At 41.6% G+C, this 22,433-nt stretch overlaps 1 protein-coding gene across 1 annotated transcript in view; it reads left to right on the top strand.

Annotated features, from left to right (window-relative positions):
* Positions 1-14,745: 14,745 nt before the first annotated feature.
* VAPA (VAMP associated protein A) overlaps positions 14,746-22,433 on the top strand; it is a 29,139-nt gene continuing 21,451 nt past the window's right edge. Inside the window, exon 1 of the mRNA XM_064705842.1 lies at positions 14,746-15,027. Within this exon, the coding sequence (XP_064561912.1) occupies positions 14,952-15,027 (76 nt within the window). The 5' untranslated portion in view covers positions 14,746-14,951. The remainder of the gene's footprint in view (positions 15,028-22,433) is intronic.

Raw genomic sequence — 22,433 nt, 5'->3', positions numbered from 1 at the left:
AAGACTTTTCTGACTGCAATGATAAATTCAATGCACAGCAGTATGTAAGAAGCAGTGTCATTCAAATAACAGCACAGAACACCACTTTTCTGTGTAATGAGAAACCAGTATTTCAAAGACATTTCATACATAGTGAGTTTAGTTACTGCTGGAAGATACACAGGATCTCTTCCTTGCTTTAAAGCAATTAAAATTATCTTGAAAAAATTATGTATCTTACCTCCAGCTGTGCATAAACAAGAAGGAACCCAGGTACATAACTGTAAACTAAAGGGCGATGTACTTAATTAATGGAAAGCCTAAGCCCTTTAACTGTTATCAGTGTGTTGGAAAATCTGAAGTGAATGCTGTTTTGCCCTTAGGTGTTTGAAGAGAATTGTGCCCCTGAATGGATCAGTCCTTGTGTTGTCAGTGGGATGTTTTACATGGCTTGGAAGCATGTGCCTGTGGTGCTCTAGGTTAGCTTGAAGTCGAATTCAGCAATGAGAGGGGAGCTATATGATTGACTAGAAAATAAATCTCCTCTGATTTCCTTTTGAAGATTGAAGGTTGTGTCTCAAGGTACTTAAGGAAAAGTATTTGACATTTTGGCCTTCAAAATCTTCACCACTGCAGCTTCAGCCTCTGCAAAGAGCATCATAGGACACCGTGCTGTGATCTCCTGAGCACTGAAATCAGGACAGCAAGGCTGATGAAATAGTCTGTGCAGCTACTTCATACCTCCACCCCCTCACCTAATCTGCAAAACTGTTCAGGCCACTACCAGGTTTCCCTCCCTTCCCTGAAAGGAAAAGAGTAAACTGCAGGATTATTATTTTTTTATCCCCTCTCAGTGTTGTTTTATATAAGGCTACAGAATAATTTTCTTTGAAAGTGTTAAAATACTCATAGGGGGATAGACTATCTAAAGGTGTTGTACAAATGCCTTTGTTAATTGGTGCTGGTTACTCCCTAAGGACTTGACATCAATGATAGGATGGAAGTCTTCATTGTGTAATGGGGTTCTTGGCCATCAATAAGGTCCTCTCTTGGACTACTGTTTTTTGCCAGCTGGACCAGGGATAAATTAATTGCTTGATATAAATGCTCTCTCACTGTCCAAAAGTAAGACTTCACAAAAAAACTATAAAATCAATAGCTAGCCACATTTAACAGGTTAAAGATGAGAAAGAATAAGTATTAGCATAATGTGGCAAAATATAGCTTTTTTCATGTCTATTTCAGGTGGGTTTCTTGTGTTTCAATTAAGAAGAGTCTTTATTGCAAAATGCCTGCATTTCTGCTACTACCAAGTGGGTCTTGATGCAGATTAGTTTGCCTTCTTGTCTACCACTGCTGTGTATTCTGTTCAAATAGGAAGACAGGCTCTTGATACTCATTCATAATCCTTTTGTTTTCAAGACATAGCTCTAGAAGTGTTACTGGAATTGTTTTGTAACACAGGCATTGTGAAAATTTGAAGATAGTACACTGATAGAACTTGAAGTGTAAGAGACCTGTACAAACTTGCATTTAGTGTCACACCAATTAACAAGTTTTTAATAAGATACTGTTATTTAGTGTGGAGAAGAGAATTTTGAGGATCCTGGCTAGGTATTAAACATTTAACAGCTTGGGAAGGATTTCTTTTATCTGGCTGTTAAATTACTCATTTTTTTATCCCTGTGACTGCCTGAAAGACTTACAGAAAAAAAAAAAAGAGCTTTCTTTGAAAAGTACTGACCCTGTTTTCTGAAAACCTCCTGAAGAGCTCAAGCTTTCTCTCTCCCATCATCTGTCAAAAGTTTTTTGAGACACACCTTATTTATGATAAAAGACTCAACCATACACTGGGAATTTTAGAAAACAAAAATGCCTTTCCCCTAAAGTCCATTTAATTCACATTTGTTTTACTTAGTGCCACTCGTGCTCTCTCCACAGCAGTAAAATACATGTTTAAATAAGAAGATAAATACCGAACAACTAAACCCCTATTCCCCTACATCAAGTAGGGTACCCTGGGGAAATGATCTGTTACAGACTAAAACAGAAATGATCCCTCTGCTTCTGATTACATATTGACAGGAACAAATCAATAAGAAAGTCAGCTTACATGTCTGAGAGATGCCCTTGAGGAAAATGAACATCACATCCCTTCCTTTTGGTCAATATAACATGACTTGGGGAAACAAGCAATAGCATAGTTGTTACTGACAAAAAATAAATTAAAAATGCTTAGGAGGATAGCAACAGTTTCTCTTCACTTGTTTAATAGGGTTGAAATGTAGGTTAATCATCTTATAAAAGAAATCCCTGTTACCTGTCATCTTCAGACATTGGCAGCTTTGCTGACAAATATGTGTTGGGAGTTGTCACAGGGGTTTAGCAAGAAAGAGCAATGGTTTCAGCCTGGATGACACAATGCATTTCTATATTCCAGCTCTGCAAAAAACCACATCATCACCAAACCTATAGAATCACTACCAAATATCCAAGCTCTTGTGTGTGTTCATCACTCATAACATGGGAAAATTTTGCACCATAGATATTTACCTAAAAAGAATAAAATATGTAGAAGTAGTCCAGTAAGAGCCCTTGGAAAAAAGGACATTCAAAATAAAGATGTAGCTTTTCTGTGCTATTTCTTGACACAGTCAGAAACACAAATGAGAATTAAATAGCTTTCCTGGCAGCATTCCCTTTAGAGATACTGTTTGTCCTATGAGTTTTGCCACACTCTGTAAGTCATTCCTGATTCTCAAGGCAAATTTGCTTTCAAGGTGGCAACCTGAACTGCCTGCTGGCACCCAACCAGCTCCCCTCCTACTCTGCAGCCTTTGACACCACAATGGTTCTCCCCATAATCTCAGTAAGAAGGGACAGAAGTCTTGAGATGTGCTGGAAAGATGAACTCATTTTGATGCAGGAAAAGGTTTCAACAGTTTAACTTGTTTTCTGATGATACAGATACCAGAAAAGCAAACTATTTTTAATATATATGTTTTTTATCACAGTATTTTTTTTTCCTGCAATGTTTTAGGTCTGAAATTTCTGGAGGATAAAGAGGTTTCTTGGAATGAGAATGAATCCAGAATGTCTTGTTGATTACAAAATTTGAAGAGGGAAAATAATGTTTAGAACTGAAAAGAAGGGATGAACAACATGAAAATATCCTACCCTGGGAGATTCTCTTCATAGTGGGTCACAACCCTTTCTGAGGTGATAAGAAACAAAAGCTGTGTCTGAAGTACAAAATCTAGATTTGGGGTAAAAAGAATAGCACGCTGTAAATGGTCAGAGTGCATATACACTCATTTCATGGCACAGCCATGCCACCTTAACACCACTGTTGCTTGAGAACCCTAGCTAATAAATAAGCATAAACAAACACAAGATTAGAGTACACCAGGTGCCTATGCTCCACCTATTAAAAATGATAGCATATCTTTACATGTGGGTATGCCTGAATTTACCAAGTGCAAAGTCCATGGAATAAAAGATGATACCCATTCATGCAGTCCATGACACACCAGTTACTGAGTTGGAACTCTGGACAAAGGGCTTTGGCTAATACATTCCAGTACATTTATGTAGCAACCCTGCTGTATGGTTTAGCTTTTCATGATGCTTGATGCTGTCTGAATGATGCCTTGGAATGATAGGTGCTTTTGCACAAATTGTTCCAAAGAAGACTAAAGAAGAAAGGATGAGGCGATGATAAACGTATCCAAGTAGATTTATATTGACTGATTGAACCACAGCATGTAGTATGTACTTAAGTAGTTGCTGCTGGCAGTATAAAGGCTTTACAATAACACAACATCCATCACTGAAAGATAAAATGGAGGGATTTTTATTTTAAATCTCTTGGGAGGAAATTGATGCCTTAGAAAATCTGCAGCGCTTGAGTCATCAAGTCATCACTGTCAGCGGGCATGTCTTTCAGACACTTCACCTTATCTCACTGTGACTCACACACCAGGGAAAGATGCACACCATGGCACAAAATTGCACCCTCCCCTGTGTGATAGACACAGCTGAAAAATTACACGGCCTGAAGCAACTACTAGATTAGAAAGAGAGTTGCCATCTGAGAAGGCTGTTTCTCATCACATCCATGACAGCGAGGTAAGGATGTCTGGGAGCCACAGGTTTCAAAGCTCTAAGAAAGTGGTTACTTAGCTCTTTGGCAAAATGACTCAGCCCAACTCTCTGGTAGTGCAGGAGAGCCTGAGGTTACTGACAGCAGCTTTCTGACAGGTCTGCTTTCGAAGACAGCTAGTTTTCCTGGTGAAATGGTTCCAGGATTCCCATGAGGAGTCCTCATTTCTCAAGAAGTTCAAGGAAAGATAGGATCCCCATGATTTTCAACCAGCTTTGGAAATTTCCCTTCCATTTAGTGGGAGCTCCAAGCCATAACAATATCCTGGATGTTAGGTAAGTCCAATGTATATTTCAAGCCATGAAATGTGGCCACAGGCAGGAAATCTGAGTTCAGGAGCTTGTGATTTTCTGCTGGTATCTTTGGATCATTCTGGAAATGTAAGGAGGCCATATTTCAAGCTAGGCCATCTGATTTTATACACAACCATGTCATAGAAAGTGTGTGATGAGGAGATAACAAAATTCTATCAAATTCTGTAGTTGTTACCATTTTAAACATAACCATTGCTATGGCTATGTCACAGTTGTCATTTGCTCGCATCCTTTATACTCAGAGCAGGTCCTTGGAGACTGTGCATCAGTAACAAAACATTTAACCAAATTAAAATATTGGATGTTCAATCTTAGGGGGGGCTAAACCAATGAGATTACTCTTTAGGCCATTTTCACATTCTGAGTTGGGTTTCCAAGCCTGGAGTGCAATCTTCAACAAATCTCAGGAGGACTGATCTGGATAGCTTTGATGGAGAACAAAGCAACAAGCTCTATCATTACATTTTGACTAAGTCACACTTTAACTGTGAGGATCAGACTCTTCTTTAAAAACCATCATATTTGGGAAAGCTAGTGTGTTCCACTGACATTATGTGTGATATTTCTTGACCATTTTTTCTCTTTATATTTACTGAAAAGTGAAATGAGGTTTTCAGTCTTACATTGGTCTCTTAGAGAGTGAACTGGATAGAATGTGGAAATGGCCTAAAGTGAAATCTTATTAGGGCTTAGTCACCTCTAAGATTGAACATCCAATATTTTGACTTGGTTAAAAGTTTTGTTACTGATGCTCAGTCTAAAATCCAGCTCAGCTCTCTCTGTCACAATCGTACAGTCTCTGAATAGCCAACAAGAGCAAAATGCAATGATTTCTTTTTTGCCTTTGATATGAATTCACATAGGGACAATGTTTTTTGATAACAAAACACAGTTTTTACTAAACTACTTTGAAAAGTTGGATTTCTTTCTGTTATCATAATGAAGTGATATATTTTTTTTCACTCTCACTGTATGTATGAGAGTATGTTCATCAGTGAAAACAAAACACATTAAATCTTCAGGCTTCAGTGCTCCCAAAGAGTATGACAAAAAAAATTGTGGAAATACTGTTGGAGCTATTCATCTTCATTCTGAAATATGTGTCGGTCACAGGGGAGATTTCAGATGACTGGTAAAAAGTGAATGTGGCACACTGTAAAGAATAAATGCAAGGAGTTTTGGATAATTATAAGCATTATATAGACCCTGGGCAAAATACTAATGAAAACAGATTATAAAGACAGAAATAAATATAAATTAATTCATAGTTAGTATCTTATGCAATGTTAATAAATATATTTTTTGTGTGGAAAATAGATACATTCAAGCAACAAGATGAGACTAAAATACATTGCTTAAGATAGATGTATTGATTTAATACACATGGATTACTTGAAGTCATTTGATGTAGCCCTGCATGACAATCTGGTAAAAAAAATGCAGTACTATACAAAATCAATTTACCCATATCAAATGCACTGGGAACCAATTAGCAGCTACATCAGCATGTTTCTACTCTCTTCTAATGGGTTATTTAACAGCTTCAAAGGAGCTAATACAGCTCAATATCTTTATCAGTGATCTGGAAGAAAACATAAACTCTGCTGCTAACTTCGCAAATTACACCAGAATTGCTGGAAAGGAAAGAATGAAGAGAACAAAATTACATAATGGTATTGAAGATGCTGCTTCAGATCTTGAGCATTAAGCCACTATTTTAAAAAATGATTAATCTCAATGTGGAAGATAACACTAGCTTCTGTCTTCAAATGTGGAATTCTCTGAAGCTTCTGGTGCTGACCCAGAGAGGGAGGGTGATTAATGAATAGAGACTACTCTCTGATCCACTGGAGGTTCCCCTTTTCCTCATTTCTATTATTTATCTTACTCACAGAAGGAAAAAATGCAAGGAATGGCCTGACATAGGAAAAAAAATACATTACAGATTTACAGTGACTAATTCTATTTTACAACTAGATTAATTTTTATTACATTTCTTTTTCTCATACTAGGGAAAAAGGAGGCAAAAGGTCTTCGGCATCCTTTGAAGAGGAAAGCAGGGGAAGTTTGCTGCAAGCTGCTGGGAACACAGGGGCAGGAACAATGTGAATTAGTAGAGAGGAAAAGGGGAAAAAAAACCCCAGAAAAAGACGACAGAATTAGTTATGGGGTGATGGACTGGGAGCAGAAGAGTCTCTCTCTCACTGTAATTTTTTTCCCACTGAAGAGCAGAATTGAAGACAGGAAACCTGTGGCATTAAAATAGAGACTGCACAGTTAAAGTCTGTATTAAAGGCATGCTCACCAAATATTTACAATCATTTAACTTAATGAATTTAACAGCGCAAGTCTATTTATGTTTTTGTCTGCAACAGGTATGTAGGTACAGGGCCAAAGTAGCAGCTGAATGGGTACAGTCTCCCAGCCTTCCTTGCTCATGCTTGTTGTGGGAGGAGGAAAATGGCAGATATTAGAGTTGTAGGTGGAAAACCCTGCACAAGGTCCAGTGTCCATAGCATAGGTAGAACTCTGCTAAAGGACACAAGGGACTGGGTTGCCCACAGGGAAGGGGAGCATCAGAAAAACATGACAGATTGCTGTCTGGTGAGTGCATTTGGGTGAGGAGTGGAAAGGTCCCACATGAGCTGATCCAGGTCAGAGCATTGTTTGCTACATGGGGCTTTCTGCAGGTCTTTTTAGCCCTTGCAAACAAGAAAGTGCTGCCAGGTATCCCTGCTTGGCCTCTGCTAAGTGTTCATACCTCTTTTAAGGTGACCCACCAAAGTACCAGAACAAAGTCTGAAAGACACAGCCCTGTTTTTGTGCAGTGTATCAATTGCATATTGAAATCTAACAGGTCCTCATGGATATCATTTGTACAATTAAGCGATAAATAATTCAGTATTTGGCAGTCAAAGACTCCATCCATAATAATATGCAGACTTTTTCCTTTTTTTTTTTCTTCCCAGAATGCAAAGTAAATATTTCATAAATAATCTCTCAGGTAGAGTGTTCAAGCTTTTGTGCAGACACAGAACACATCTGCAACAAACAAACCAGAGTGGGGAGATGATTTTAGAAACCTTGTGTCTTTACTACTAGACATAATAAATTAGTCAAAAGCAAAGAGTTTTCATCTGTGTATTAGCCCCACATTAGTAGGGGCTTCTTGCATCAGTTAAAGAAGCTTTAGGAGCCATCCCTGTTTCCTGCTACAAGACAAAGGTAACGGTGCAAGAATTTCCAGGAGATGCTCACAATCCACAAAAGCAGAGTGGCTATGGATGCCCACAGGAGCTGTGATCTTGCAAATACGCAAGCTCATAATTTCATGTAGAATTTCATGTATCCAGCATTCCTCTCAATTGCACAGAAGTGCAATTGCAGAGGCAGACCTTTAGCTGGCATAAGTGCTTGTGATTTAACTGATCATTCACAATGGAGAAAAATCCTTATGTTATTTGGTAGCAGACAATGGGAAAATGGATATTTCCTCATCAGTCACTACACAAATGATTGAATCCACTGACAGCTTTAATGTCTCCCCTTCTTTTGCTCTGCTCATTTTCAAGCTCTTAGCTAATTTGATCTTTTGGCAGAGACAAACATTTCATTCTCATGTTCATGATACCTATTTATTTTTAAAGTGTTGTTAACATAGTTTCAGCTGTCTCCCTCTGTCTGGCCCTGCCTAATTGATGTAAAAAATAGCTGTTTAAAATGTTCTTCCTTGAGAAAAGTTGCTAATTCCCCCCCAGAGATCTTCTCCTTGTGTCTGCCTCCAGTCAATTCCACTCAATTTTGTAAGAAAAATCTAGCACTGCACCTTCAGAGTGTGTTTACTTTCCCTTGTAAAACCATTGCAAACTAATGTGCCCTGGGAAAAGGAATTGGATCCTTCCCATTTGCAAATACCATTAACAAAATTGTGGACCAAATTCCATATGCAGCTCCAAATTACACACTCAATTAGGGCCTGATCCAATGCTTATTAAAGTCACTTGGAAAATTCCCCCTGATTTTAATGGGCTGTAGCCCAGACCTCAGGAAGTGGACATTTCCACTGCAGATGATCAATTTAATCTTTGAGTATGCTGGAATTCATGCAATGATAGACTCATAGGGCTGGAAAGGACTTCAGAGGTCACATCTCAAGGCAAGATCAGCTAAATTTACATCTCCCAACAGATGTCTAACCTGTTCTTGAAGGTCAGTGACTGGGATACCATGGATTGTGCTTCCAGGCAATCTTTTTTGTTAATTATCCTTACTCTTAAAAAGTTCTTCATACCTGCTCTAAATCAATTCTTGCTCTGATCTACACCCATTACTTCCTGTTTTATTCAAAGTAAATGGGAGAAGACTATTTTTTTCTCTTTCCAATCGCTTTGAATGTATTTGAAGACTATTACTGAACACGTGAGATCCTCTTTTCTTCCTTAGGCTAAACAACCTTGGTATTTCAATCTGTTCTTTTGTTTCAATCCATCTGTTTTCTGGATCTTAGTCAATATAGGTCTGTTCTTCTGGACTCCCTTCACTTATCCCACATATTTTCTGACAGATAGGGCCCAAACCAGACAAATCCCTTCAGTACAGGTTTTATCAATGCTTTTTAAGAGTGGAAGCAGTTCAAGTGTCAGGCACAGCCTCAGCACAGTGCTTGTCTTTCACACGTTGATATGACACTATTTGCTCACATTTACCTTGTGACCCATTAGAACTGAAACAGAGCATAAATCAAAACTAAAATTTGAGGGCTTCCTGGGATGGCTGGGGAAATGCTGAGGGTGGAACTAGCACTGCAGAGCTGCTATAGAGCAAATGAGAGGGGGAATTTGAATCCCAGTTGCCAGATGATTTCTTCAAGCTGAGATTCAGAAAGACCATGACATTTTTTGCAAGAATATCAGCTTGAGAAAGAGATGTATGTGATGACCATAGGGCACTATCATGCTGGTTCTGCAGAATTACTTCTCAGGTAAGACTCATTTGAGTCTTTTAACAGTCTTTAAGGAGGCCTTAACACTTCTCTTCTGGAAGCAAGTGTCAGCTATGTACTTATGTTTGTATACTTAGCTACAATTTTGATTTTTGGCTACTTTTTAGGAAAGTCTTTGTTGATTTTTAGATAGGCATCATCAGCAAACAACAGCCAACACATATACACACAGAGACTGTATTTTGTATATTGAGTTGTCTCATTACATCCCTCATGAATGGGTATGAATGCAAGAATAAATTCTGGAAACAATATTCAAAACTCCACTTCCTTAATAACTTTTTCCTTTATTAAAGGACTAATGGCTTTTAGCACATTTGAAATTGTCTGAGGAATCCTTTGGTTCTTTAAATTGTACTTTAAACCACAAAGACAAGACAACACTTCTGTCTTGCTCTTACAGGAGTCAATGGTCCAGGGCAATTTTGTGTTCAGTAGAACAGAATTGGGTCCAAAATATGAAAAGCACATTAAATTTCATGCTATAGCTGTTTATGAGAACACCATTATGTGTTATTGGCTTCTTTCTTCATGAATATTCAACATGTATTGTGTGTTTTTATATGTAATTTACTGTGGCAAAGAAATACATTGTAGTTAAACCACGTTGAAGATACTCAATCAAGATCTACTTTTCCATTCTGTGGAATGGAAACATTTGAATATTGCTGTAAATCTTCAATAATAGTTTGGACTGTGACTGAATCTCTGATTTACAATATAACAAGTGGGCCTAAAATTATATATGGATCTCTAGCAGTCAAGTAAATGATGACTAGAGCCTCCTGTAAGAACAGTTTTGTATTTCAGAAGAAAAACAGCAGCAACACAAGGCCAGGTATTTCCCTAAAGAGAAATTGGAACGTATTGTTGGCTTTATACCTTTGCATTTTGCAATATTCACTGACTTAGCAGTGCAGGATGCATGAGATACTTCACTGAGTGAGATCCAGAGTTTTCCCATTAACACAACAAGTAATGCAGCACTTGGTTACTCTTTCTGACAGTAACACCAAGAACTGGCAAAGAAGGTTGTGATATTGTTTTATTGCAAGGCATTTTCAAGTTTAGAATTGGTGGGACTGAGCAACCTGCACAATAAAAAGGAAAAAGCTATTAAGAATCTGAATCCATTCTATTACTTCTCAGGAACAGAAAGTGCTTATTTAATATTTAATAGCAAACAGTTTTGAAAGATGTCAAACTGTCTCGAAACTGAGATATTATAACAACAATGCTGAATTTGCAGAGTGAAAAACATCAAGATCTACAAATACACAGGACAAATGTTGACCTCAGATTAAGCAAATGTTATCCTTTTGCAAGCAGTGATGGATTCACTAATAGCACTTCTGGAATGACATTATTATCTCACTGAAATCAGTGACAGGAGTTCTATTGACTGCAATACATCCAAAGTTTCATCTCAGAGGTGATGAAATGAAATTAATCAGATGTTGTGGAAGGTTGCCTGATATTGCTATCAACAGCACAGGTGTTGTTTTAATATAAAAAATTACATCAGTCTGGACGAAATAGAAGCATTAGATCAGAAATGACACTAAATGCAATAAAACAGATCAATGCATTAGCAAGCTTCAAAATGTGTTCAAACAACAACAAAGACCACAGTAAAAACCAGCTTTGAGTTGGAAATGAAACTGTGGCCTTACTGGGGTCCTTTGCAGCCTTGCTGATGATGTGACATCCCCCCAGAGCTTGGGGCTGTGCCCTGTTCTTCATTCACTGCCTCTCACTGTGCTGTTGATAGGTACCAAACCAGTCTTCCCCCAAACTGTGCACACCCCCTGATGTCAGTCCCATCTACTGCACAGCCATGCCTAACAAGGTGTTTCCATGGGAAAACCTCTAAGTCCTGTTATTATATTAAGGAGAGATCCAAACTTCTTGTTTTCCTCAGTTTTTGTTAAACAAGAGGTGTGTAGAAGAATTAGACAACAGAGATACTTCTGTCTTCTAAATCTGCATAGCAGAAGCTTTGAAGCTTCTTTTGCATTTATACTCTTTTTCTGTTATTTTTCTACCTCATTAAAAGGACAAAAGACAGAAACTTTTGTGGCATTCAGCATTTTGCAGCCATTTCCCATGTCTTGATTTTTTGCCAGCTGAGACCCAGCTCTTCTGGTACATAAGCAGCAGGTAATTCTGGAAGCTGAATTACTATTTCTGAAAAGTGTGCACTATGGCTTAATCTTTGCTTGATTCATGAACAGAAACAGAGGAAGATAACAGAGTTAACATTCTTCTTCTGTGTTAAGATAGAAGAAGAAAAACCTCTATTTTCCAGTTTATCTGCCAGATCCCAAGGGTAAGAATGCATAAACAAAGTGGAATATTTGTTTTGTTAACAAAGCCCAACAGACCTCCAGACAGCAACTTTAAATATTGCATTGTAAATAAAAGATGTAATTTAAGATGCTGTTTTATGTGGATCATAAAGTAAGTCTGGAAAAAACCTGCAGCCAGAGTAGTTGCAGAGCTCTAGTGACATTTCCACACATAGGTCATGTAACTCCACCTATTGAAGCCAATTCCAATCAGGCAAACCTGCTCTGAGGTGCTTTTCTGGAGCACTTTTTACTTGTTTCTTCTTCAGGCAGTGATGGTATTAGAAGTCAGGTGGGTTTTGGTGTTGGCAAGGGTGGTGTGGAAAAAAGTAGGCATGAATGATGGTGGCAGGCCTGGAGGAGGGGAGGCAGCTGAAATGGAGGGTGGAGGCTCCAGGGCAGAATCTGAACCTAAATTACTCAGAGGGTCTCCCCAGCCTTACCAGTCCACAGTCCTTCCTTCATGGCTCGACTGAACAAGAGGTATTCACCAAAGAAATTATGTGATCTGCAAGTATTACTATGAAGAGCTGATTGTGAATGCAAACCATTCAAGTCCTCTCAATGTATTTATTATCAGGACATACTTTTGAAAAGGGTTATTATGTCCCTATATATGCTCTTAGCATACCTACACCAGATTTTGCAAGAGAGAAAAAATGTGTTAGTCCTTCTGACTAAATTTTCATCACCTGTACTCCAACTTTGCATGAATACAAACTTATCTCTTACAGGAAAATTCTTCAGAAGCATATTTAGGACACAGAAATCATCAAGGTTTGGATGGATTTGACTGTCTAACTGTTTTTTCTTGTTTGTTTGTTTGATACTGGTACATTCAAATACCCCAGGATGCACCATCTGCTTGAAAGTATGGTACTAATGAAAAGGCCCACGGTGACAACACTGTATCTGACAAAAAGTGTTAGCAAGGAGGATGGCAAACAACTCATGTTTCTGCCTACTAATAATTAATGGCTCTTATTTTTCATTCAGGTTTTGCAGCTCAATCTCTCTCAACTTTTCACAGAATTGCAGAATTGTTAACTGAGTTGGAAGGGATGTCTGGAGATCATGTGGTCCTGACCCCCTCCCAAAGAAGGGTCACCTAAAGCAGGTGACACCGGAACGCATCCAGGTGCATTTTGAATGTCTCCAGAGAGGGAGACTCCATAACCTCCCTCTTCCAGTGCTCAGTGACTCTTGACATAGTAAAGTTCTTCTTCATGTTGAGATGGAACTTCTTGTGTTTCAATTTATGGCCACTGCTCCTTTATGGTCCTGTCTCTGGGCACCATGGAAAAAGCTGGCACCATCCTCTTGACCTTGACCACCACCCGCCTTGGATATACTTATGTGTATTAATGAGATTCCCCCTCAGTCTTCTCTCTAGACTAAACAGGTCCATTTATTCCCTGTTAACATTCCTAAGATGTAATGTAACAACAATATTCCTACTTTAATGGTTTTGGCTGTTTTCAAGGCCAGAAGGTCAGGCCCATTCACGTCAGTGCCCAGGTCCCTTTGGACCAGACCACAGCCATTGCAACGAGGGTACCTGGCAGCAACTGGGAACTGCCTCATCCGTGAACAGCACTGACCCGTGTCAGAGCCACCAGTGCCGCCGGGACCCATCAGCCAGGCTCCCTCTGCTTTCTCCAGCTCAGAGGGAAAGGCCGGTCAAGCCGCTGCCCCTGAGGCCCGAGGGAAGGGAGCCCGCTGCTGACCCCCAGACTACAACTCCCGGTAGGCCCCGCTACTGCCGCGGGGCATGCCGGGTGCTGTAGTTCTCCCGGCGCGGCTGCCCAAAGCGCCGAGCTAGCGGCACCGTTCCCGCTCCAGCCCGAAGTGTGTGTGTGCTCTTGGGAAGGCGAGGAGCGGGGGTGCTGCTTCTCCCCACTTCGCTCCAGCCAGCGCTGCTTGTGGGGTCCGGATCGGGCTAAGTCGCGGGGCGGGGAAAGACAAGACTGGATCGATGAGCCGAGACCAATGGTGTAGTCCAACGAGACCAGGTGCCGGGTCCTGCACTTGTGTCACACCAACCCCTGCAGCACTACAGCCTGGAGGAAGACTGGCTGGAAAGCTGCTCAGCAGAAAGGGGTCTGGGGATGCTGGCCAACAGCAGCTGAAAGTGAGCCAGCGTGTGTCTAGGTGGCCAAGAAGGCCAATGGCATCCTGGCCTTTATCAGGCATCATGAGGCCAGCAGAACCAGGGCAGTTATTTCTCCCCTATATATAGCACTGGTGAGACTGCACTTGAGAACAGTGTCCAATTCTGGGCACCTCAATTCAGGAAAGACATTCAGGTACTGGAACATGCCCAGATAAAGGCAACGACGCTGGTGAAGGGTCTGGGGCACATATCCTGTGAGGAGCAGAGTCTGTTTAGCCTGGAGAAGAGGCGGCTCGGGGAGGTCCATGGCTGACCGGAGGTTTTGGCCAGGTGGCGGTCAGTCTCTTCTCCCAGGCAATTAGCAATAGGATGAGACTGCAAAACCTCAACTTACACCAGGAGAGGTTCAGGTTGGACATTAAGACTAATTTCTTCACAGAAGGGATGATTAGGTATTGGAATGTGATGCCTAGGGAGGTGGTGGAGTCACGGTCCCTGGAGGTGTTTAAAGAAAGACGGGACGTGGCACGGAGTGCCGTGTTCTACCTCACAGGTTGGACCCGATGACCTCGGAGCTCTTTTCCAACCCAACTGATTCGGGGATTCTGACTCGCTCTAGCCGTCAGAGCGGGAAGGAAGGGTGTGTGTGGGAGTGTACGTCCGTCTGTTTCCACGTCCCTCTGTGTCCCGGTATCAGTGCATGTGTGGGACAACCCCGCGGCGCCCTGGCGCATGCGCACAAGAAAGGCCGGGGGGGAGCGCGCCGCCGCCGTGCCCGCGCAGGGGGCGGTGCTGCCGGGGCGGGGAGGGCGCGGGGCCGCGCTCGGGGGCGCGCAGCAGCAGCGGCAGTGCCCGCCCTCGGCCCGCGCCCCGCCGGCAGCGCCCGCAGAGCCGCGCCGAGACACCGCCCGCCCGCCGTGAGGGAGCGGCGGCACCGCCGGCCCCCTCCGCCCCTCCTCCTTCTCCTCCGCCTTCTCCTCCGCCTCCTCCGCCCTCCCCCCTGCCCCTCCTCCCGCCGGAGCGAGCGAGCGAGATGGCGGCCGCTGGGGCTCTGGCGAAGCACGAGCAGATCCTGGTGCTCGATCCGCCCACCGACCTCAAATTCAAAGGTGAGGAGGGGGGAACGCGGCGCGGCGGAGGGGAGCGGGGCGGCAGCGCCGGGGTGTCCCGTTCCGCCTGGGCGCCGAGCCGCCTCCGGGCGCCGCGTTCCCCGCTGCCTCCCGCGGGCGGGCCGCGGTGCCGGGCGCTGCCCGCCCGCCGGGGGATGGGGGGCGCCGCCGAGCCGGCGAGCGGGATCGGCCGCCGCCATCTTGGGATCCCGCGGGGATCCGCGGTGCCGGGTGGGATCGGCCGCCCCCTCCCTGCCCCTGCCCCCGCCCGCCCCGCCGAGTCACCGCTGCGCTCCTAGGCCCGGCCCCGCAGCAGCGGCGCCCGGGGACGCGGGTGCCGCGCTCCGGTCGCTGGCGGTGCGGGCTCCCTCTGGCAGCAGCGGGCAGGAGAGGCCCTGGAGCGGGCGGTGGAAGCCTTGCGGGGTTCCAAGCTTCACGAGGCTGCCCTGACGCCTGGCCTTGCCCCACTTTTCCTCTCAGGCGTGCTGGGGCCCGGTGCCCGCGCGGAGCCGCTGCGGCTCTGCACCAGCAGTGCCCGGCACCCGCGCCCTCGCCCCGGTGCATCCCAGCCCGGCAAAGGGCTCCCCGCCTTTCCCCAGAGCTGTCACGGCTCAGGCCGGCTCTCGGAACGTAAACAGGGAGCTCGCCTCTTTCCTGGGAATGCGTGCCTTTCGGAAGTTTTATGTGTGCTGCGTGCCGACCGCATGGCTGTGACTGCTGACGTGCTGCTGTCAAAATAGGTCCCAGCTAGTGCTGGTATCGTGTGTGCCTGTGGTTTTCTCTGCTCATGAATTAGATAGTTGTGAAAGGAAAGGCTCTGTCAGAAATGAGTGATCGTTGAAAGGCAAGGGCATAAAAAGAAGCGTGTCAGAACATGTAGTTTTTGTAATGATATACCTGCAAGGGGCATTGAGAACAATCTCAGAACCTTTCAGATTTGGAATCATCAGTATTAGATTTTTTTTTTTTAAAGAGTAGTTAATATTATGTGAACTTATATTTTTAAGTGTTGTGACTGGTGTCACCACATGCGCGTGCCTAATCTTGTACATTCTTCTGTTTTCTACTTTTAGTATGCTCGTTTTTCATTGTTTTAGAGAACAGAATGGAATTTATGATGTTGTAAAAATCTTCCACGGACAACTAGAGCAAATGAATGTTTGTATTAGAAGAGAACACTGTATTCCCCCAAAATACCTTTGGTCTGGCCTAGCATTAGCAAACTATACTTGTTTTATTGATCTGTCAAATCAGTTAAACCCCAGCATCTGTCTAATTATGCATATTAATTTCTCGATAGCTTCAATTTTATTTTTTTTAAATTGCACTTGCATACACAGACTCAAAACCGTTGCAGAAACTTGTCATTTTCACTTGGGTTTTGTGTTGTTAAAATGCTGCCAGTCTGGCTGCACTCACATTTCAGTATGCTGTGTTCAGAACAGGTTGGGGAAAAATGCATTATTTTAGTTTTTGCTTTTAATTTAAAAAATGCTGTATCTAATTCAAAGCCTGCAAATGTGAGATGTCTTTGAGCTGGAACTAAGCTGTATTGATGTGATATGAAACAGTGTGTTGATAGAATAAATACTAGATTAGAAATTCTGTCTGTGTGAAGCTGTTGTCAGTCAGTGATCTTTATTGTGCTGTGTGTCTATGCACTTAGAGCATGAAATGTGGATTCTTTAGGCATAAACTTCTGTTTCAGGCTAATGCATATATTAGGAAAATTCCTGTAGAGCAGACTAAGCAAAAACAAAATATGAAGCATAATGAGACTGCAGCACTCTCTATTACTGTACTATTGCAGTAATATACTATAGAAAGTGCTGTCAATTCAAGAGAGCATTGAGTGCACTCTCAAGAAATATTTTCTAACTGATTATTATTTAGAGGTGTTTAAAAAGGTTTGTGGGCCACAAACTCACCCAGTTCTAAAGTACTGTGTTGAAGAATACAATATTGGCAGTAGTGAATTCTGAGTGTCACCTTTTAAAAAGTAATTGGTTAGTAAGAAAGAGAATATATGACTCAGAATAAATGTAGCATAGTGTAGGAAGAGCATAACATTTTGTTAAAAGAATAAAACTCTACATTTTTTCAGTGCAGTAGCTTGTTCAAAGTTATTTTATTGGTACAATCATCCATTTTTATTATTATTGTTGATGCATATGAACAGAGATCCAGTTTAAGTCTAAACATTTGAATTGAGCAAATAATTTTATTAGTTTTCTTGCCTCAGGAAGTTATAATGGATTTGCTGACCTTTAGGGTAACAGTGAAATGTGATAGTGTGCCCCTTTACAAACAACTTTTTCATTAAATATATGTAGTACTTAGCATGAGGAGTTGTTAACAAGCCTTTAAATTAATCATTGCCTGATGAAACTGCTTTTTTTATTAGTAAAACCTAATTTACTCTGTCAGCAAAAGTCTGTAATACATTTATCCTTGAATTTTATTCAGCACGATTCAAGGGGAGCTCTAAGAACGTGTCCTGTGGTAGCTAACACATCACATGGTTCCCTTGGTGTCCAGGATTGCAATCCTGTTTTTATAGTCCTTGTAGTGCTAGAAAATACAGTCATTAATAGTGTTTGGGTCATGATTGATTCCCTCTGACCCTCTTTGGTAGGTGGATTTCTTTGGATTCTGAAACCATCAGGAATATCTTAAGAAAGCCTACAGAACAATTAAGTACTTCTCATAGTGTTGTGCAAATGTGACAAAGGGAAAAATTGTACTTAAAAGTGATGAAACCAAGAGGCAGTTGATAAACTGTGTAATATCACTCTCAGACACTCAGTATGGAGCACTGAGAATTTGCCCCGTGGCAAAATTCTGCTCTTGTACCCAGGCTTTTCAGCCGTATTGCTCCTCCAGCCTGGCTTTCTTTTGTATTCTAATGTGTCTTGTTTGACTTCCCAAATCTAAAATTGTTGGAGTTTTATTTAGGACTGGATAGGAAGAATTGAAACACAAGACACCTAAAAGCAACCCTTTTGGCAGGTGGAACATCTTCTTGCTGGTGTCTTCTTCGTGTGACTCATACATGTAATCATTGTTGGTAGTTCTAGTTCAGTGAAGATTATGGGAATCTGGAATTGGTGCCCTGTGAATAAATATGTTTTTAATTTTTTTTTTGTAAGCAGTCATGTAGTTTAATAGCAACATTTGAAGTTTTAAGTTCAAAAATTTGTAGCGCTTTTATGGAAGCTCATTCTTCCTTAAGGCCAAAGAAGCCACTTTTGCAATTTTAAGTAACGTGGATTTAAGTTGATCCTGGATTATGGTAGTTTTAAAAAAAAAATTAAAAGCCTTCTCCAAATGTTTAAATCAGTCATAAGACATGCTTCTGCAACACCTAATTGAAAATCAACACTAGTTGATTTGATGAGCTTTGGAAGATTAGTAGACAGTGTTCAGAATTTGAATTTCATGTGATTCAGAGGTGTCTGACTAGCAATGCAAGATTTTAAAAATGCCAGAGTTTTCTAAATTGTTATCCTTTACCGAAGTTCTTGCTTACAAGTGTGTGAAGTCCAGTTATGTTACCTTTGTAAACATCTCAAAATAATGAGTTACTCTTTTCCTTTAGCAGACTAAAATAAAATTTGGAATGTGTCTGTGTGCAGTAAATTTTCTTTTTGGTGGGTTGAGTTACTAGGAGAGATCAGTGTGACAGAGAATATTTCATTTCTGATTGTTGATCTGCATCACAGCCTGGAATTGTCAGTGTATAAAATCAGCTATCAGCTGGTGTATGTTCAAATGACTTTTCATGGGAGGTAGAGAGCACTTCACTCAAGTATTGCAGCTTATTCTGAAATGCAGATTTCGACAACCTTTTAAATACTACAGAAATATTGCTGTAGGTTATTTTGTAATCATTACACTGCTATTGGTAACACTGAAAGCCACGGGATATGTGTTGCTGCAAATCGAGAAGGTGGAATTTAAAGGCAAAAATAGCTCAACGTTAAATGCATCCCCTGCCCTCAAGGTCTGTTGCCAGAATTGGCCTAGGATGCCTTTTGGTGTAGGCAGAGTTTGAAGTATTCAAATGTGATCTTACTGCCTTACTTGTGTGTATCTTGATTATGTCAAATTATGCCTATTTTCACTCTCTTCAAGGTACCAGTAAATTTGTGAGGTCCCAATTTTCTAAGATAGGTTAGAAAAAAAAGGTGATTGGGATGTCAGTTTTCTGCTGTCTTCATTCAGGAACATTTTTGAAACTAAAAGAGTGGGAGTGTAGAGGGGGGAAAAACTGGTTGTAAGTGATTACTAATATAGTTGTGACTTTCTGATACTTTGAAATGGTTCCATTTAAGTTAATATTTTTACTGGCTGAGAATTGCATAATGGCAATAAAATGACTCAGTATTCAACACATAGTCTGACTTTTTTTTTTCTTTTAAATACAAGAGCGATTCTTGGCATTGTTTGCTCTTTGTGTATGTATACTTCTATCCATTGTTTCATGGCTCAAATGTAGTATTTGTTAGTATTTTAATTTCTTTACATTATATGTATTATTGAAGACCGAAGCACAGGATGATTTGTGGGAATGTGTTGAGGAAGAAAAAGAAGGAAAATGTTTTTTTACCAGGTGTTGCTTATTAGGTGGTATTATGTTATACAATCATCTCTACCACCGTGCTAGACTGCATTTGAAACTGCCCTGTAAAAAGGGAATTATATTGATCTGTGAAGTCAGGTGTGTTACAGTGTTAGATTATATTTTGGCAGAACTAGTTTGTCATTTGTTTTAAGATTCAGTAATGAAGTGCTTTCCTGTGGTGGTAGAGGTATACAGCAGTGAAAATTTAGAAGTTTAGTCCTTTACCTGAAAATTATAGGGCTCTGTTTTGCTTAATATTGCTGTTGCTTCGCTGAACAGTGAAACACTATCCAAACCTCACATCTTGTCCTTCCAGTGTGTACCAATGATTGGTATAAAATCTTCACCTTTGCATTGTAATTAATATAAAGTGCTTATTCATGCAGCTTGTTGATAGCATAAGCAGGTGTTCTAGATCACCACAAGACATTTTTATTAATATTATAAAGACATTCTGTATTATGCATGAACAGTGTACTGTTGTTCAAGGCCAGGTTGAAAAGTAGAAAGTTTGAGAGGATTGAAAGGAGCTGTTTTATTGCATCAGTAAATAGATCAGAGAATTTAGTGCACCGACTGTCCCTTGTGGAAATATAAATTGTTCCTGTTTTGGCCTGACCGTGGTTTGTGAACGTTTTACTTTCTTTGTCTTTGGGAGATGTTTGTTAGCCAGATCTTTGTGACTATCAGTCACTAAGGGTTTTACATGCTTCCCTTATAAACCATGAATTTAAATAGAAAAGGTTTCTGAAGAGAACTTACTGTATTAAAAGTGGAAAAACTAACCTGACTAACTAGATAAGTATTACACTTTCCAGCTTGGAAGTTGTCAGTTTACAAGGCTTGAGGTGTCAGATGAACCTGATAAGTGAGTGTAAGTTAATTTCTTTAAAAAGAAAAAAATCAGCAAAATGACTCTACTAAGATAATTTCTGATGTGGTATTTTTGAAAATAAAAATGCATAAGCACAAGTTAGAATTTTACTAACTTTGTTTTTCCTAAGGTGGTAAGGCTTTACTTGAGGTGTGGTTGTCTTGGCTTCTTGCTTCTCTTGCCTTTTAGTGTTGTTTTGGATTGTATAAAGTTATTTCCTGGCATTGAAAATTATTTAGCAATGTAGATGTCATATTTCATTTTAATATTTGAATGTATTTAGAAATAGATGGTTATGTAGAGGAAAACAAATATTTTCTGCTCATTCCTATATGAGCAAAGTCTTGTGAATCAAGATAGTTTCCTGAGTATTATCCTGCTGTAGGACTTCATGTGTTTAATTAAACATGGAAGAGGAAGAAAATAAAGTGCTTGCATGAAATTTACAAGGGTGGTCAAATTAGAACTTTTCTGCCTTTTGTTTCTCAAAATGTGGTCTAACTTGGATTAAAATAATCTTCTGACACTTCAGTGCTTGATCTGGCCTCAATAGTAAGCAAAGCCGTAGAGGAAAGAATGAAGTCATTGAGGTAGATGGAACATGGAATACTATGCAGTGTCCCAGGCAGAATGTGGCAGTGTGACCTGAGACCTTCTCTATCTGTGATACTGGGGATTGCCCTGACCCCTTTGCAGGACTTTGCACTTGGCCTTACTGACCCTCATGAGATTGCCATTCATCAGCTTTCCCTCCTGTCAGGTCCCAGTGGATCCCTTCCCTTCCCTTCCCTTCCCTTCCCTTCCCTTCCCTTCCCTTCCCTTCCCTTCCCTTCCCTTCCCTTCCCTTCCCTCCCTTCCCTTCCCTTCCCTTCCCTTCCCTTCCCTTCCCCTTCCCTTCCCTTCCCTTCCCTTCCCTTCCCTTCCCTTCCCTTCCCTTTCCCTTCCCTTCTCCTTCCCTTCCCTTCCCTTCCTTCCTTCCCTTCCCTCCCTTCCCTTCCCTTCCCTTCCCTTCCCTTCCCTTCCCTTCCCTTCCTCCTTCCCTCTTCCCTTCCCTTCCCTCTCCCTTCTCCTTCCCTTCCTTCCTTCCTTCCCTTCCCTTCCTTCCTTCCCTTCCCTTCCCTTCCCTTCCCTTCCCTTCCCTTCCCTTCCTCCTTCCCTTCCCTTCCCTTCCCTTCCCTTCCTCCTTCCCTTCCCTTCCCCTTCCCTTCCCTTCCTTCCCCTTCCCTTCCCTTCCCTTCCCTTCCCCCTCCCTTCCCTTCCCTTCCCTTCCCTTCCCTTCCCTTCCCTTCCCTTCCCTTCCCTCCTTCCCTTCCCTTCCCTTCCTTCCCTTCCCTTCCCTTCCCTTCCCTTCCCTTCCCTTCCCTTCCCTTCCCTTCCCTTCCCTTCCCTTCCCTTCCCTTCCCTTCCCTTCCCTTCCATCCACTGCATCGCTCACTTGGTGCAGACTTGCCAAAGGTGATGTCACTTGCACTGTCAGTGTCATCCATGGGGACACCGAGTAATACTGGTCCCCGTGTGCATCCCTGGGGGATACGGGTACCACTTGTTGCTGGTTTTCACTTGAGCATTCTGGTATTGACTCTTTAGAACTCTTTGGACAAATCCCCCAGACAATTCCTTGTGCATCTAACAGCCCATGCACAAAACCCATATCTCTCTAGTTTAGGGGTAACAATGTTGGGGGGACCACATTAAAGGCTGTACAGATGTCCAGGTAGGTGACACGTGTAGCTCTTCCTTTGTCCATTGATGTCCACCATAGAAGGCCACAAGATTAGTCAGGCCTGATTTGACCATGATAAAGCCATGTTTGCTGTCACTAACTCCTTGTCTTCAATACATTTTGATATATTTTTGAGGAAAATCTGTTCCATTTCTCATTAATGACCTTGATATGGGTGGGAGTAT

The sequence above is a fragment of the Zonotrichia leucophrys genome, chromosome 2 (genome assembly GCF_028769735.1).
Source record: "Zonotrichia leucophrys gambelii isolate GWCS_2022_RI chromosome 2, RI_Zleu_2.0, whole genome shotgun sequence".
Classification (NCBI taxonomy): Eukaryota; Metazoa; Chordata; class Aves; order Passeriformes; family Passerellidae; genus Zonotrichia; species Zonotrichia leucophrys.
Note: the sequence above shows the minus strand (reverse complement) of the source record. Positions and strands in the feature narration are given on the sequence as shown.